Source organism: Podarcis muralis, chromosome 16 (assembly GCF_964188315.1).
Source record: "Podarcis muralis chromosome 16, rPodMur119.hap1.1, whole genome shotgun sequence".
NCBI classification, from domain to species: Eukaryota; Metazoa; Chordata; class Lepidosauria; order Squamata; family Lacertidae; genus Podarcis; species Podarcis muralis.
The window spans coordinates 14,188,548-14,206,214 of NC_135670.1; the positions used below are offsets into that span (position 1 = coordinate 14,188,548).

General features: G+C 48.6%; 1 protein-coding gene across 5 annotated transcripts; it reads left to right on the plus strand.

Annotated features, from left to right (window-relative positions):
• Window positions 1-1,570: 1,570 nt before the first annotated feature.
• Window positions 1,571-16,208, plus strand: BBS1 (Bardet-Biedl syndrome 1). 5 transcript variants are annotated; one of them, XM_028709864.2, is made up of 17 exons: window positions 1,571-1,696; window positions 2,928-3,004; window positions 5,170-5,204; window positions 5,524-5,796; window positions 6,553-6,599; window positions 6,965-7,018; window positions 7,364-7,436; window positions 7,771-7,902; window positions 8,774-8,880; window positions 9,107-9,227; window positions 9,589-9,747; window positions 10,749-10,818; window positions 11,651-11,809; window positions 13,452-13,585; window positions 14,757-14,891; window positions 15,467-15,553; window positions 15,787-16,208. In XM_028709864.2, exons 1-17 carry the CDS (start codon window positions 1,647-1,649, stop codon window positions 15,871-15,873), a joined length of 1,800 nt encoding a protein of 599 aa, XP_028565697.2. In that variant the 5' UTR covers window positions 1,571-1,646; the 3' UTR covers window positions 15,874-16,208. The 5 variants fall into 5 exon arrangements, with proteins under 5 accessions (XP_028565697.2, XP_077776829.1, XP_028565698.2 ...); XM_028709865.2 differs by having other exon boundaries at window positions 1,616-1,711; XM_028709867.2 differs by lacking the exon at window positions 1,571-1,696 and adding an exon at window positions 1,882-2,012.
• Window positions 16,209-17,667: the final 1,459 nt, after the last annotated feature.

Consider the following 17,667-nt stretch of genomic DNA (forward strand, 5'->3'; position numbering starts at 1 on the left):
TCTGCTGTGTTGATAGTCAGTGTTGGGGAACCTCAGGGGCAGAATGCATCCCTCATCTTCTCTAAATTGGTACGTTGTACACTCTGGAGAAGGACGCGGGTGGCGCTGTGGGTAAAACCTCAGTGCCTAGGACTTGCCGATCGCATGGTCGGCGGTTTGAATCCCCGCGGCAGGGTGCGCTCCCGTTGTTCGGTCCCAGTGCCTGCCAACCTAGCAGTTCGAAAGCACCCCCGGGTGCAAGTAGATAAATAGGGACCGCTTACTAGTGGGAAGGTAAACGGTGTTTCCGTGTGCTGTGCTGGCTCGCCAGATGCAGCTTGTCACGCTGGCCACGTGACCCGGAAGTGTCTGCGGACAGCGCTGGCTCCCGGCCTATAGAGTGAGATGAGCGCACAACCCTAGAGTCTGGTAAGACTGGCCCCTACGGGCAGGGGTACCTTTACCTTTACACTCTGGAGAAGTCTGGGAGCCTGTTGAGGCTGTCTTTAACCCGATGGCACTAAGAAATTAGATGTTAGCGAGCTGCTGCTTGTTTCCTCAGGATGCCACATAATGCTTAGAAGGCATTCCAAGTAGCAAATGCTGATACTGGGCAAAACAGGGCAGCTTTTGTGGAAAAATTGAGGGGCGGGGAAGCTCAGGTAGCTGTTGTGTGCTGTTGGTGGTGTTGGGGGAGGGATAAAAGCAGCAGTTGTTGGGTGGGTAAATTCCAATGAGATTTGGAAGCCAAGTAAAAATAGGAGCAAGGTATTCGGGTAGGAGAGCTGGGGGGAAATTCATGTCCCCAATACGCCCCTTTTGTTTCTGATAGTACATGGGTAGATGAGTCTAAAAAGCCTGGGGCACAAAAATTTCACGGCCCTATAGAAGCTATCGTGGCTCATTTACCAGAAGTATTGTATTTAGTGTTAACTCTGGAAGTGTATACTCAGTTCTGACCAAACTAAGCCTCCCAAAGCGAAATATACACCAGGAGGCTTAGTATGGTCAGAATTGTGTATGCCCACAAACTGGAATGTGTTCATAGGGAGGGCAGCCAAGATGGGGTCCAGTTGAAGGAGCCGGGTATGTTTACCCTGGAGAAGAAGAGACAAATATCTTAAGGGCTGTCACCTGGAAGATGCAGCGAGCTTGTTTTGTTCTGCTGGGGAGGGTAGGACTCAAACCAAGGGCTTCAAGTTACAACAAAGGAGATTCCGACTCAACATTGGGAAGAACTTTCTGACAGGAAAAGCTGTTCAACTGTGGAATGGACTCCTCCTAAATGTGGTGGACTCTCCTTCACTGGAGGTTTTTAAGCAGAGGCTGGATGGCCACCAGCCATGGATGAGCTAGTTGAGATTCCTGCACTGCAGGGGGTTGGACTAGATGGCCCCTCGGAGCCCCTTCTGTGCGTTTGAGGCAACGTAGCACTCGTCGTGTGTCTGGCCCAGCCCTTAGTTTTTGTCGCAAATCCTTTTCAAATTGCTCTGTGGACCGGCCAAGTCAGCCCGGAAGCTGCTTGGGTGTGTGCTTGCGTGTTAGTCTTCAACTCTCCGCAAGTCTATGAGCGCGCGGACTTCTGCTGGGAGGGGCGGGACTCCTTTTCTCGGCGCACCCATTGGCTCCCGCGGGGTTTCCATGGCGACGGATCCCCTGGCTTATCCATGGCGGCCTCGGCGCTGCCTTCGTCGTCCTCGGGAGCCGCTGGCGACGGGTAAAGCCCGGAGAGGTCGCGTTTTGGAGGGCAGCTGCTCCCCCCTTCCTCTTTTTCTCTTGCCCCCCCCCCGTCCCCTCCCCGCTTTCAGGATTCTTGCCTGCGCTGGCGAGGGAGGAGGGGGGAGGAGGCTGGTGCCTGCAGGTCGGACTCCTGGGTTCCCTAAGTGGGTGCGCATGCGTTTGTTTTGGTTTCCATCCCCCCCCCCCGGTTGGTGACGCGTGTCTGCACTGTGACCAGTTCCTCCCCCTCTATCTCACCCCCGAGGAGGAGCCCTGTCGCAGCTGCACCACGGAGGCAGGCAGAAATCCAACAGGTGCTGCAGGTTCCCAACATCAGCCCATTTCCGTGCAGAACTTATTTGTCTGCTCCGTTTCTGCCCCCAAGTGCATCTGTCAAACGCACAGAGCAACCTCTTCATCTAAATAAAAAAGGTGTCAACCAGGCATAGATGAACTGCTCAAAACTCCAGTATAGCGGGTGATGAGGGCATGTAGATAATATGGAAGTGAGTCTTTTGCCGCATTCGTTTTGCCTAAGGAACTGGTTTGTATTTTTCTGGCTGTGGGTAGTGACAATATTGGGGGGAAGAAGGGGGGTAAAAATTGTGGGCAAATTGCTTTTTTTTGCACAGGTGGGAGCTTTGCCCCATCAGTATCTGTTTGACTCCTGGGAGAGAAATGTTTGCTGGACAGAATAGATTTTTGAATGAGAATAAACCCATCTAGTTCACAAGAACATCCTCATCCTTAATATATTTAGAACTGTGTATGACACCGTCAGCTCCTTGGATGAAATAGAGGATACAAATAAACAGCACCAATCCTGGGCATGTCGACTCAGAAGTCAGTCCCATTGAGCTCAATGGAGCTTGTTCCCAGGTATTTGTGCACAGAATTGCAGACTCAAAGACTTTGAGGAGTTCTTTGCCCAGCTGCATGAGAGAGAATCACGATGAGCTGTAAGAGGGATGCAACTTGGAATTGTGTATATGAGAGAAAGACAAAGAAACAGAGTCAGGACTCCTGGGTTCTTTCAGAACACACTGATTTTTGTGGCAGAAAATCAAGACTTCTGAGTGTCTGTCACCACTCTGTGGAAGCTTCATGGTTCGGAGGGATTTAGGTCAGGTGTGAACAGAGACTCCTAGAGAATTGGCTCTCTGGGCTGAAACTGTCTGCAATATATTTCATTTTGCACATTTTTTCAACCTTTCCTTCATCCATTGCAGCATTCAAGCCAATTCCAAATGGCTGGATGCCCACTACGACCCAGTGGCCAGCCTCTACACCTTTTCCTCTTGCGTCAGTAAGTCTGAGTTCGTTTTCTCTCTCCTTAATAAGCATTGTCTCTTTCCTGTTTTGATGGGTGAATATGGCAATCATAATGTAATGTGGTTGAGACGGGCATAGTTTTGACTATCTGCTGGTTCTCCCTGGGTTTGCAGTATAGAATCATAGAATCATAGAGTTGGAAGAGACCACAAGGGCCATCGAGTCCAACCCCCTGCCAAGCAGGAAACACCATCAGAGCACTCCTGACATATGGTTGTCAAGCCTCTGCTTAAAGACCTCCAAAGACGGAGACTCCACCACACTCCTTGGCAGCAAATTCCACTGTCGAACAGCTCTTACTGTCAGGAAGTTCTTCCTAATGTTTAGGTGGAATCTTCTTTCTTGTAGTGTCCGCTTCTCTGGAGCAGCAGAAAACAACCTTTCTCCCTCCTCTATGTGACATCCTTTTATATATTTGAACATGGCTATCATATCACCCCTTAACCTCCTCTTCTCCAGGCTAAACATGCCCAGCTCCCTTAGCCGTTCCTCATAAGGCATCGTTTCCAGGCCTTTGACTATTTTGGTTGCCCTCCTCTGGACACGTTCCAGTTTGTTAGTAGGTAAAAGCATATTTTGTTTTCCGCACTGCAGTACGAGCAATGCCTACTTTGTGACAGCTTGCTTTGGTGGAAGTTGTTAAGGAAGGAAGGCAAGGATAGGTCCCAGCAGACTTGAGTGGTCTTTGGTGGGTTTACCTGACAGCAGAGCTCTGAATCAGTACCAGATGACTGGGAGCTGTCATATAGATCTGCCAGAATGCTCCATAATGTAACATTGCTCTGGACCATTGTGGGAATAAGGAGTGACTCAGTCTGAGAACCACTCTTTTTATAAGGCTGCATCCTCTGTCCTGGAATTTGTTGCCTCCAATAGCAGACATGTGGGGATCAGATGTGGCTTAGTAGTATAGGAAATGCTGTCTGCACATGTTCAGAGCTGCGTCTTTCTTTTTTTGTCCAATGGAAGGGAGGCATCCAGTTTCTACCCATAGAATGGCTGGACAGGGAGGCAATGGCTGACCAGTGCTGACCAGTGTCACCATTTGGATCTCTAAGAAGAAAAATTGAGGGAGTGGCCTGAGAAGCCCTAGTAGAAGTTAATGCAAACAAAGTTGATCATCCACATTGATCAATGGGGGTTGGACTTGATGACCCTCAGGATCCCTTCCAACTCTACGGTTCTATGGTTCTATGGCTGTATGACTGAAGCCCATCTTCTGGGCAGTCGAGGCTAGTGAAGCACCCCTCATTCCAACATCAAGAAGCGATGGCATTGTGGATAACCGAGGTCAGCAGTGTTGATCCTCATGCCCACCAGAAGGTGCGCCATCCCCTTATGGTAATGTTGGGCTCACCAAGTCACCCTTCGTTCCACCAGAGGGTGCTACACCACTGTGTGGTTGAGGAAAGTGTAGCGCCAACCATATTGCATCCTTTCCTCACCTGCTTTTACTTCTCCTGGATGGTGGAGATTCTTCTGTGGACACTTGGCTGATTTTAAAGCTTTCAAGGGTTGGGGGAGGTATGTTATTCTCCCACAGTGTCAATTCAAGGCATTTTGGGGTTTTTGGAGAAGTCTATTATTTCAAGATTCTGAGTGGGTTATTTCTTCCAAACCAGTATTCGGATTATGGAACAGGTACTACAATACAGTACTTAAATTCTCTGGTATCTACTTTGTTTGCTTTGATTTAAAGGTAAAGAAACACATGGAAAGCCTCAGGACAATAGTAGGGGTTCTCCAACAAGGGAAGTCACTCACTTCTGTTGATCTCATGAAAGCATGTAGTTAATTTTCCCTATTCGAACAGCTCCAGAGAAGCTCCTTCCATTCCAGCATCCGAGTTTCTGCTAAAGCTGTGTGCCTCCCTGTTGACTCACCTGCATCTGCAGGAGGCTTGCATTAACCTATATTTTCTTAACAATTCTGTTGTTTGCATCTGTCTATCTTGGGGGACAATGGAGGGGTGTGCCTCTGGGGTGAAGTCAATTGCAGGTGACTTTACTTTCGACAGGGGATGTTGCCTGGTATCCTTATAAAAATAGTAGCTTTGGGGGGGGGGCTCCTTTGCCCTCTCCCCTGTTTATGTGTGGGTCTTTTTAATGGGGCTGATACAGTTTCTGCTGTCTTTTCCAGCCCTGGCTGACCTGCATGGTGATGGAGACTGTAAGGTAAGGGAACTGTCGCTGTCACATCCACAAACCCTTCTCTTGTACTGCCCATATTCATCACACCTGCAAATCTGCTGCCTTTTGGGTGCCTCTTCCCTTCTTTCTCTACCTCTCCATCTGGCCTAATAGGATTTTGTTGCATGAATACTATTTTTCTTGTGTAGATTTTGAGTGCACGTTCCTAGTCTCCTCTTTGTTCCTTTTGCCTGCTTGCTTTTAGGTTTATCGATTTAGGTTTCAGAGCCTCCAAAGGGACACACATCCTTGGGTATCATTCAAGGAGGCTCCTAGTTGTTGTTTTGCTTTCCCCCTTTCCCAGCTGGTGGTGGGCGACTTGGGCCCTACAGGACATGAGATGAAGCTGAAGGTGTACCACGGCATGGACCTCCTGAGCGAGAATGTCCTGTTGGACTTGCCCACAAGTGTGGCTGCCTTCCTGATGGAGCGTCATGAACTGTGTGTTCCTGCTGTGGGGGTGGCTGCCGGTCCCTACATCTACGTGTACAAGAACATGCGCCCCTACTTCCGCTACGCTCTGCCCCCCTTGGAAGTCAACTCCACAGAGAAGGATGTCTGGGAGCAGGCAAAGGAGGTGAGAAGGAGGAGGGAGGGCTTGGGGAAGCTGTCTGCTAGCCAGAACCCCTTTGGTCATGGGTCTTTAGGTACCTTCCCTCCCATCCTTCCTGCCTGAGGGCCAGTGTGGTTGGAACTGAAGTGGTGAACTTTCAGCCCTCTCTGCCTGGCTCTCGGGTCTCTCTCAAGGCCGTGGCCTCCACCCCCAGACCATACCCCTTACTAGACCTGCTTTTTCACCCTTCTTGGGTGCTTTTGCAAGGCTGGAATATGTTCTATGATGCATCTTGCTTGCCTGTATGGAGGGCAAAAAAGGGTTGTGTTGAAACTGCATGAAAATATGAAATTTGTATCCATGGCTCCATCCACTTTTGCTGCTGGCTCTGCCCACCACTGGGCCCTAGAAAGTTACTTGGGATGGAATGTGGCCCTTGGGACTGGAAACAGCTTCCCATTCCTGGGTTAGAGTGTTGAACTAGGGCCTGGGAGACCAGGATTCAAATCACACTCAGCTGTGAAGCTCACGGCTTGGGCCAGTCGTCGTCTCTCAGTCTGACCTACTTCACAAGGTTGTTGTGAGGATCAGATGTGAAGGGGGAGAACCACGTCTGCCACCCTGAGCTGCTTGGGTGAAAAGTGGGATATAAATGCAGTTGCTTAATCGGAGTGCAAATCCCTCTTGGTTTCTGATTCATCACCAGCAGTCCTTCCAGTTTCTTAAGTCTGCCTCTCTTGTAGGGAGCAGCCGTTGACTGTCCTCCTTCTCTCTTGGTAGGACAAGGTTGACCTTCTGTCAATGAAGGAGACACTGGAGATGATCCGGTAAGGAGCTCTGAAGCTGGGCAGGGCGAGACCAAGTCTTCTGAGCCATCTCTAAACATCAGGAGGATAAGGAAACAAGGCTTGGGGGTCAACTAGGGGCAGGTGGGAATGGAGAGCATGCCAGGCGGAGGGGGGGTTATTTCTTACATTGGCCTGCAAAAAAATATGCTTTATAATCCGCTTTTTGGTCACCCCCACATGTCTGGGCTATGAAAGCTCCCATTGAATTGACTAGAGAAGCAGAGGCTCAGGGCGAACAAGCTTGCCTAGGGCTCTGTGGTTCAGGACTGTTCACTGTGCCACACTGGCATGAGCCACAGAAGCCCAAGGCTCTCCCTCCTGACTTGCCGGATGTGTCTCAACAGGGAAAACGCAGACAGAGAAAATACGGAGCCGCCCTTGTCAGTGCAGTCCTTGAGGTGAGTTCTTTGGTGTGGGCAGGGCTGGGACTCTCCAGGCAGGGCAGGGAAAAGCTCCTGCCAGAAATCCTGGAGAACTGCTGCCAGTCAGTGTAGTCAGTACTGAGTTAGATTGGCTAGTGCTCTGACTCAGTATAAGGCCGTTTTGGATGTTCCTGTAATGCCCACTCCAGGCCAAGTTCTCTGCTTCAGGCTGATGGGAACACAGCTTTGATTGTGAGAAATGGTCTCCTTTTTTCATCCTCTGTTGAAGGCCGTCTCTCTCCCGCTCCCTCTCCCTCCCCCCCCCTCTGTGTGGGCTGGGACCCTGGGCTCCTTTCATCACCTTCCCCATCTGCTCTGCAGGTTCCTGGCCCTTGACCCTCCTGAGATGGAGTCCTTTGTGAACCAGTATAAAATGCAGCCGCTCAAGCGCCAGGTGTGTACTCTGATGTTCCATATCCACTCCTGCCCTGAACATCCCAGAAGAGGAAGAGGGTTGGGATGCTGTTTGGTTGATCCCAGGCAAATACTGCCAACTCTTCCCTGAAGCCAAGAATGGCCTTGCTTAGGTGACACATCTTTTAAAATCACAACTTGGGGCAATCAAGTAGCAAAAGGGTTAGGCACAAGGTTCCCATGCCCCCAAATGTCCCAGATTTGAAGTGCACTTACAGAACCAGTTGCCCATGGCTGGGAAACATATCCTAGTCCCTTGGGGTTCACCTCTCTTGATGCATAAAGTTGCCCCTTTGCCCCTCCTTATCTTTCAGTCACTGATTACCTGCATGACTACCCTGAAGAAGAGCCTGGCAGACGAGGGCTCTATCAGCTGCCTGGTGCTTGGGACGGAGAACAGCGACATCATCATCTTGGATCCTGAGCCCTTCAGTATGCTGGTGCAGGTGAGGCCCTGGAGAAGAGTGCTCTGAAGCTCAATAGCATGCTTATTTCAAGAGGGGGAAGAGAGGGCCATTTTGTTCTCTGCCTTATGCCCTTTGAGGCTAAGCGGAAGCCGCTTGCTCTGGTGTTCCTCACAATCGCAACAACCAGTTGCAGAATTCAAGACAATGTTGGGGGAATCGAGTATTGGAGTCGGGACTGAGGAGATCTGCTTTCAGATTTGAAGTTAACTGGGCGATCTTGGGCAGCCATCATATTTCAGCCTTAACCTACCACCGAGGGATGTTATGAGGATGCAAAAGGAATATTTTTACAAATTTCCTCCCTGGGAGGAAGTGTGGGATACAAATGCAATGAATGAATAAAACAATAAGCTGTTGGATTCACCATTCCCTGTAGTGGGAGCTAGACCATGAAGGCGATTGGGACACTGCGCCACCAACCTTAGTCTGGCTTTTGCCAACCTCCACTTCACTGTTTCCTTACTTAGAAGTGTGGCTGCACTTGTCTGGCTCCAGTTACTGTTGCCTTGTGCCCTATCAGCGCCAACCTCCACTGATTGCATGGCTTCCGGTTTAAAAACGACAACAAAGAGCAGGTTTCTAGATTTTGTAGGTTTGAATGCTGTGGCCCATGTCTGTGAATTCTCAGGAGGCTGAGTTTCAGTGGCAGGGATATTGGTAACGAATGGGGGTGTCTGTTTCAACTAGGAAACCCTCAAAACTGCCCAGGGGTGACCACCCGCCTGCCAATCCCATCCTGGTGATGTGACTATTTAAAATAGGTCCCTCTCGCGTCTGTCCCCTGCGAGGCAACATGCCAGGGAGTGGGGCAGTATCCGGCTTCAGCACTGCTTTTCTTTTTTAATGGCAGACAAAGGTACCAAGCGTGCCAGCCTTTCTGGACGTCACAGGACAGTACGATGTGGAATATCGGCTCATAGTGGCCTGCCGTAATGGGTGCATCTACATCCTCCGCAGGTGGGCAGAGGAGGAGCTGCTGGGGGTGTTTTGGGAGGGCAGAGAGGGCCTGATGGGTTGAAGAGGGAGGCTGACATGTTTCAGAGCAAGCTCTTAAGAATATGGCAAGGGAAAGCCCCATATCTTGTGCATCACCCATCTTGGCACTGGAGTTGCCTGCTTTGCTGACCACAAGGAGGCCAGGCCTGGACTTGACCTGCCACTGCTGTCTTTCTCTCCCACGCAGGAACTCCAAGCGACATAAATACTGCATCGAGCTGAGTTCTCAAGCCGTGGGCTTGTCCTGGGTCCAAAAGAACATTGTGGTGGCCTGCTCCGACGAAACCCTTCAAAGCTTTACTCAGAAGGTTGTGGGGTCATGGGGTGGAGGGCAGCTTTAATTACTGGCCACAGCGTTGGCAATCTGCCTCACCTCAAACTGTCAACTGCTCTTAACTTGAACCTTGGCTCACTTCTGGAACTCAAGGTGCATTAGAGTTAAGTGAATGGAGCCAAGGTACATTGAAGGGCATTGTGTTGTGTAAGTGTATGCATGTGGTCCCCAGGTGGTGCTATTGCTGTGCCCAATTCTGTTTTAAAGGAGGATCTTGTTAAAAGAAGGGTAATCCTAGTGGGGGGTGGGGGGCCTTAATTAGCAAGGAAATCCATTGGGGGCCAGGTCGGAGAAGCTGTTCTGTCGGGTTCCTGAATGTCTTTTTCTCGTGGCAGGGGAAGAAGCTCTGGGTGGTCCCGTTGCCAGCCACCCCCACCACTCTGAGTCTCATAGATGAGAAGTTCCAGAGCTTCCATGCTGTGCTGGTCGCCTTGGCCAATATGGAGGTGCACATATACCAGGACAAGAACCTTGTGAACATCATCCAAACGCAGGTGAGAGGCAGGAACAGGGGGTGCCCACATTCAGGGCTGAATGAGGGCATTCTGGTGGTTTGGCACAGGAGCTGGTCGCAGCGTGGGTGGGGGAGGTGTTTGTGTGTGAGACTGTATGTTTGTTTCTCTGAGCCCAGGCTGCTCTGTCTCATCCCTCACTCTAACGGGATGTGTCTTTGTCATCTGTGGGATTGAAACAGGAGAACTAGAGAACCAAGACTCCTTGAGTAAGTTCCTGGAAAACATGGCTCCTGTTGAATGTGGGTCTGGTAAGGCATTGGAACTTGCCTATGACTTGGTCACACCACTGGTCCTTCTTGCCCAGGATCCCTTTTCAAACTGGGGATGTTGAGGATTCAACCTGCATGCAAAGCAGAAACTCCCTTGGTCCAGAGAGGCACCCTTCCTGCTGCAGATGGCCTCCCCTACAGTTCCCTTCTTCAGTAACAGTTCACAGGCTGTATCCTCACTCAGCCTACCTGTTCCGGACCTGCTGTGGGCCATTCCTGGCCCTTCTCAGCTCCTGAACTGAGCCCACAGGGAGAGGGAGACTGTTCTTGGCAGAGGGAGGACCCACAGGAGGTGAAGGATAGCTGGCAGGGAGGCAACCTGGGAGGAGATGAGGTGCCCTGGGCTGGGAGGGTGGAGATGCAGTGAGAGAGCCATGAGAAGACAAAGAGCTCCCATAGGGATGTGGGAACCTGACAAAGGCCAAGTCACACCATTGGTCCATCTAGCTCAGTATTGGCTACCACTGATTGGTCGCTGCTCTCCAGGGTTTCAGGCAGAGGATATTCCCAGCCTTCCTCCTAGCTGGAGAGGCCATTGGGGATTGAATCTCAGACCTTCAGCATGAAAAGCAGGTGCTGCACTACTGGCAAAGACCAAATCAAAGAAAGGAAAGCTATATGGCCACACCAAAGACAAGCCCACCTGTCTTCCTTCTCCCTGCGAAAAGCAGCAACCCACCTTCATCTCTTTTTCTCTGTTTCTGCTGCCAGGACGTTGTCAGCAGCATCTGCTTCGGCCGCTATGGGAGGGAAGATAACACGCTTGTCATGACCACCAAAGGTAAGAGCAGATGTTGTGCCTTGTGAAGTCAGAGCACTGAGCCCGATCTTCCGCCCTTCTCCAGGGGACAGCCAGCAGGTAGCATTCATGGGTAAGCTGCACCTGAGCATAGAGGCTTCGAAATCTACAGAGCTACAGTCTGGTTGCAGCATGCGGTTGTCCCTCCTGATATGGAGCCCAAGCTGTGTAGAACGAGTTGCAGCTGAGAATTTTGCTGAAGATGCTCATCTCCCAGGCTTTCTTGGGAGAAAGTCATGTTGGTCTAAACTTGCTGGAGCGGGTTGTATCGAACAGGGGTGGAGAGCCTATCAAGGGAAGGCACTTCCCTGCCCTACTTGACTCCTTGCCCACCTGTCGTTTCTCCCCCTTCTCTTTTTTTAAAAAAATATTTATAGTTTTCAGATTTATACATTTCACTGATTATACAATCATTTTGACATTTCAAAACTTGACTTCCTTCCCCCACTTTCTGCAGTTCCTTAACTTTATTTTTAATATCTTCTACATATCCAAATTAGCTTAATTTGTTCATTTATTCATCTTCTTTAAATATATACTCTTATGAAACTGCAGGTTATTACAAGAATCCTGCCAATGTTTTTATCTGCTTACAATTTATCTGTAAATATTCAATAAACCATTTCCATTATTTTATAAAAAGTTTGTTATCTTGATTTCTTATCCTTCCAGTAAGTTTAGCGATTTCTGCATATTCCATAAGTTTTTGTATCCATTCTTCCTTTGCTGGGACTTCTTCTTCTTCTTTCCATTTTTGGGCGAGTAGCATTCTTGCCGCTGTAGTCGCATACATGAGTTTCTGCTCTTCTCCTAGGCGGGGGCCTGATCATCAAGATCCTAAAACGCACTGCCACATTTGACAAGCGGGATGCGGTTGTCGGAGCCCCCGTCGCCCAGAGCATCAAGCTCAACGTGCCCAAGAAGACAAAGCTGTATGTGGACCAGACGCTACGGGAGCGGGAGAGTGGCGTGGGTGAGTCGCATGAGCAGTGCGTCTCGGAGCATGGCAGCCTCTCTTACAGGCACACAACATCCCAGCCAGATGCAAACTCCTAGCTCCTTCCTCTATGGTCTCTGGATCAGGAAACATTTCCTCTTTACACATGTAGAGGCTTTAGGAATCTCTCTTTGAATAAACCTTAAAAATGGCTAGTTGGTTTTTTTTTTACCTTTTTTATATAATAATTTATTGATTTTCCAAAAATAACAATTAAAAAAAACCCAGAAAAAAATCATAACCAAATTAAACCATGAATTTTGATCGACTTCCCTCCACTCCCCCTCTTGGTTCCATTACAATGTACTTGTTTATGCACATCCATAAAACCTTATATACCGTATTTTTCGCTCTATAAGACGCACCAGACCATAAGACACACCTAGTTTTTGGAGGAGGAAAACAAGAAAAAAATATTCTGAATCCCAGAAGCCAGAACAGCAAGAGGGATCACTGTGCAGCGAAAGCAACGATCCCTCTTGCTGTTCTGGCTTCTGGGATAGCTGCGCAGCCTGCATTCACTCCATAAGACGCACACACATTTCCCCTTACTTTTTAGGAGGGAAAAAGTGAGTCTTATAGAGCAAAAAATACGGTACTTAACAATCCAATGTTAAAACCTTCTTCATCTTATTACAGGTGACTTTTAAAACTTATACTAATGTAAAAATCTGTACACAAAGCTTTAAAAATATGCTTTAAACAATTGCCCTTTTTTGTAATGATTTGTCCTGCATAGTTTAATAATTTATTTTGCCAATCTTCATCTTTATCTTCTTTTTTATGTTCTTTGGCTGAGGCTTCTTCCTTCCATAGGGGCTGGCTGGTCTTGGCCTGGAGTTCAATCTCGTGTATTGGAACAAAGTATTTCGTTCAAACAATTCATCAAGTCCTGTACATCTCAATACCATAACTGTGTTTGATCATATTTTTCCACAGTTGCAGCATAAGAACCCCCGAGAATTCTGCTAAACACAAAAGTCCCTGTTCATATTTTGTGGCTATGAATACAAACTGGTGGGACGTGGGTGGCGCTGTGGGTTAAACCACAGAGCCTAGGACTTGCTAATCAGAAGGTCGGCGGTTTGAATCCCCGCGACGGGGTGAGCTCCCGTTGCTCGGTCCCAGCTCCTGCCAACCTAGCAGTTCGAAAGCACATCAAAGTGCAAGTATATAAATAGGTACTGCTCCGGCGGGAAGGTAAATGGTGTTTCCGTGTGCTGCTCTGGTTCGCCAGAAGCGGCTTAGTCATGCTGGCTGCCACATGACCCGGAAACTGTCTGCAGACAAACGCCGGCTCCCTCGGCCTATAGAGCGAGATGAGCACCGCAACCCCAGAGTCGGTCACGACTGGACCTAATGGTCAGGGGTCCCTTTACCTTTACCTTATACAAACTGGTGCAGGAAGACCTTTATGTGGAGCGTGGTTTGTGGGTGATCTCAGCCAGGAAAGAGATGCTCAGAATTGATTCTAGGGCCTAAGTGCTCTAGCACAACAGACCCCCTAATTTCTGCAGGCAGAGGGTGTTTTGATGATGGCACAAGGGAAGGTCTCATTTCTCTCCTCCCTCCTCCCTGTTTCACTTTGCTTCCTTCCCATCCCCCCGCCCTCACCCAGCCATGCACCGGGTGTTTCAGACGGACCTGAGCCGCATCCGACTCATGGCGGCCCGAGCCTACGCCCAAGCGCTTCAGTGCAACATGACGCCTGTGTCTGAGTCGGCGCAGGAGCAGCTGAAGATGAACGCTATGGTGAGGAGGAAGGGGGAGGGGGAAATGAATACAGGATTGGTCTGAATCGAGGCGGGCTTCCTAAAAAATGGCGCCAATCCCTGGAAAAGAGAAGACAGCTGAGGGGCGACCCCAGGATGGGGTGAGGGGAGGAAAGGAAATAGTGCGTTAAATCAGAGGATGGTGCAAGAAAAAAGGTGGGCTGCTTTTTTAAAAAGGAGTAAATTGGTCCCAGCCAGGGAAGCGTGGATAACCAAGATGATGGACTGTGCCGAAATGGCGAAGATGACAGTGAAGATCAGACACCCAAGATGAGGAAAAATTCAGTAAAGAATGGGGGGCAGGGATTATAGAGCATCTTAAAGACCACTGTAAATATTTAAAAACGCTAGCAGGATTGTTATGACACTCATAATGAAACAAAATTAAAGTTCTAAAAAAGAGATAAAATGGATTGGGAAAATGTGATTAGATGCAATAGAAAGAATAATTAGAAATGGGAAACTAGGGGAGGGGGGGAAGTCCAGGGATTCAAGTAATCTCAAATGTGTAAAAATTGAAAATGATTTAAATGTATAAGAATTTTGTTAAAAATGAAAATAAAATAGTTAAAAATAAATAAATAAATAAATGGAGTAAATTAGGAATTCTTGAGAAGGGATGGGCTTTGCTTGAGCTGTTGTATCCAACTAAGTCATGCTCACAGTAGACTCACTGAACTCAATAAACTGGAGTAGCTCAAGTTCATTGGCGTCAGTGGGCCTCATCTGATTTTGGGTCCCTCTAGATTACCTGTTTATTGAGAATTCATCCTTATTTTCTTGCACAGACCTTAGGAGGATGTTTGATTATATCTGGTCATTAATGAGCATTCATTCTGATTTACTTGCAGGAATGTTTATACCTCTTCCCATTAATCATTTGTTCATCCCATATTTTGTATTTCCCTATCACTTTCCAAACCGTAAAATGTCCAGTTCTTTTTTTTAAAGTGGATTTGTTGTGCTAGGGCTGTGCAAACCTAAAGTTCCCATGTGCTTTCCCCTGCAAAATAGTGAAAGTCCGGAGGCAACCTTTGGGTTGGATATTACCCAGAGTCCCCTCTTGATGAAATGTTGAGACATTGCTGAGACACTCCCCCCCCCAATCCTCATACACTCATTCCCATAATGCACTTCTCTCCCTTCTGCAGGTCCAGGGCATGGGCCCTACCTTCAAGTTGACCCTTAACCTCCAGAACATGTCAGATACCCGTGCAGTCGCCAACCTTCTCATCAGCTTCCTGTATGATGAAAAACTCTACTCCATAGAGCATCCTTTCTTTAAGGTAATTCAATCCTTCTCCTAAGTCAGATCTCCCCTGACTCCCTCTCCTAAATGTTTTGCACAGGCCCCCTGTATAACCAGTCCAGCGGCCTTCTCAGAGTAGAGTTGTCATGCGCCTGGAATTTCCGGGACATAGCTGGGATTAGGCAGTCGGAAGCAGTGTCCGGGCGGGAAACACTAAGATGTCCTTGAAAATCCAGACATATAGCAACCCATGTCAGAAGTGTAGGTTATCCCTGTTTAGGGAAGCTTTTAATATTTGATGAATCATTGTATTTTAATATTCTGCTGGAAGCCACCCAGAGCGGCTGTTGAAAGCCAGCCAAATGGGTGGGGTAGAAATAATAAATTTATTATTATTATTATGATGGATTTCCTTACAAATAGCTCAAAAACTTTTTTTATTGAGATTTTGCAAAAATAGCTCAACAACTTTGGCCAAAAACCCTAACTCAGGCTCAGCTGGAGTTACAGATTTGCCCCTTGCCACACGCCTCCCTCCTTGGGCTCTTAGCCCTCTTCCCCAACACGCTGCTTGCCATAAGAATTTCCGGCATTTTTCTTGCCTCCCTGCAGACTCCCATGTTGGTTCCAGGATTGAATTACCCTCTGGCCACCTTTGTGGAGTGTCTGAGCGAACAAGGGACCTCGGATATTATTAAGGTTAGTGTTCCTGCTTTGATTCCCCACCCCACTCCTGACAGGCCTGCCCCTTGACTTCCCATGCCATTAATTTCCCAGTTGTTTCAGTCTTGGGAGGCTTGCCTGTCAAAAGAAAAAGCCTGCCTTCCCTGTGCCTTGTTCCCAGTTTGTATGCTGACTTGCAGTCCAAGATGGCCGCTGTGTTGGCATGCCGACCACAGGCCCTCCCTCCTCTCATCTCCTTCGTGTTGCAGGTGTTTGTGTTGCACGAGGGGGAGCCTGAACCACTGCTGACGGCGCACATCAACATGCCTGTCAGCGAAGGCCTGGCGGCCGTGTGAGCTCAAGGTCGAGTGTGAGCTCAGGGTCGAGCGGAGGAGAGGAAAAGGGCCAACCCACTTGTAGTCTTCTCTCTGGGCCGTGTGCCTCAGCAGTAGCATAGACTTTACCTCCATCAGTTCTGGGAAGGGCCACCTGGAGAGGAGCGCCACCCTAGGATAGCCGGCGTCATTTGCGATGGAGGTATGCGGAGTTCCTCCTCACACTGAGGAAGTGCCCACATCCAGGGGCTGCCACAGGATTAGCCGCAGCTCGTCTTCTGGGCCCAGAAGTGGAGAGGTGGAACAGCAAATGAAGTCCAGTGGTTCAAGAGCCCAATAAATTTTATTTATTCTTATGTTTGACTTTGGGGCATGTATCTGGGTGAAGGTGTTTGGAGCATTGGAGAAGGATGTACAGTCATACCTCGGAATGAATACGCTTCAGGTTGAGCATTTTCAGGTTGTGCTCCGCGGCGACCCAGAAGTAACGGAACGTGTTACTTCCAGGTTTTGCCACTCGCGCATGCGCAGACGCTCAAAATGATATTCCACGCGCATGCATGGAAGTGGCGAAATGCACACGCACAGTCACGTATTACGTTCGCTTCAGGATGCGAACGGGGCTCTGGAACAGATCCCGTTCGAATCCAGAGGTACCACTGTACAGAAAAGATCAGGGGGCTTGAGCACCTCTGCGATGATTGGAAGTCAAAATTTGTTGGACTTTTTTTCTTTAGAGAGGAGGGATATGGCCATTGATTGATTGATTGATTGGTTGAATTTATATACCGCTCTATACCCAGAGGTCTCAGGGCAGCTCACAGAACAAAATCAAAATACAAGACCACAAAATATATAATTAAAGTAAAAGCAACATCCCAGTAACCCCTTTTGAGCATAAGGGTGCGGGGGGAGAGATGAAGGCAGAACCCCTGTGAGGCTGTTTCCAGGTTTGAATGAGTCCTCAGTGGGCTCTCCTTCTTCCCCAGAGCTCCCTTCTCCTGCCTATGGCTATTCCTGGCTAGAGCAATGGATGGTATCAGGCCATTATTTAAGATTTCGGACAATGCCCTCACAATGCCTGATGCTTCCACTGTTCTGGAGCATAGTGGGAAATATAGATTCACATGCAGCAGCCACTTGGCCCAGGACAAGCATCAGCTCCACGAAGCCCTCCACTCCCAATAGTTTCCCAAGACATTTGCATGCTGACACTGGGGCCTGAATTCATGTCAAATGTGGAACTGGGCTGCCCATCTATTAGGTTCTCTGTTTTGAGACGTGGGCTGGGGGAGAATTTAATTCCGCTCAAACTGAAATGTAAATCTTCCCAATCCACAGTGATGCACAGTGTGGAGGGAGTAGATGGAGAGAAGTTTTTCTCCCTCTCATAATGCTGTAACATGGGGTTATCCAGCGAAGCTGAAGGGGAGAGGGGGAGGCCAGACAACAAGAAGTCCTTCTTCACCTTAGACCTATCTTTTGGGTTCTGGGGTGCTGCAGACAAGGAGCAAGCGCCCTCAAGGTCTGAACCAAAGTTTGGTTTCAGGAAGCCACAGTCATCTCAGGAGCAGGTTCCCTCCTGTGAAAGCAGATTTCCTCATATGACTTCTGATATCTTGTGTATCCCTGCTGAAATCCAAGAAAGCCTTTGTGACCCTTTTCGTTTTGTTTTATTTGAAGTCCTGCGAGTCAGTATCAAGTCTCATTATTTTCTCCACTGATATCTATGGTTGTCTTTTTATTTGGCATACTCCCTGTTCCGAGTTACTTGTGTTTTCTGTTGGACTAAACTGGAATGTAGAAGATAAGAAT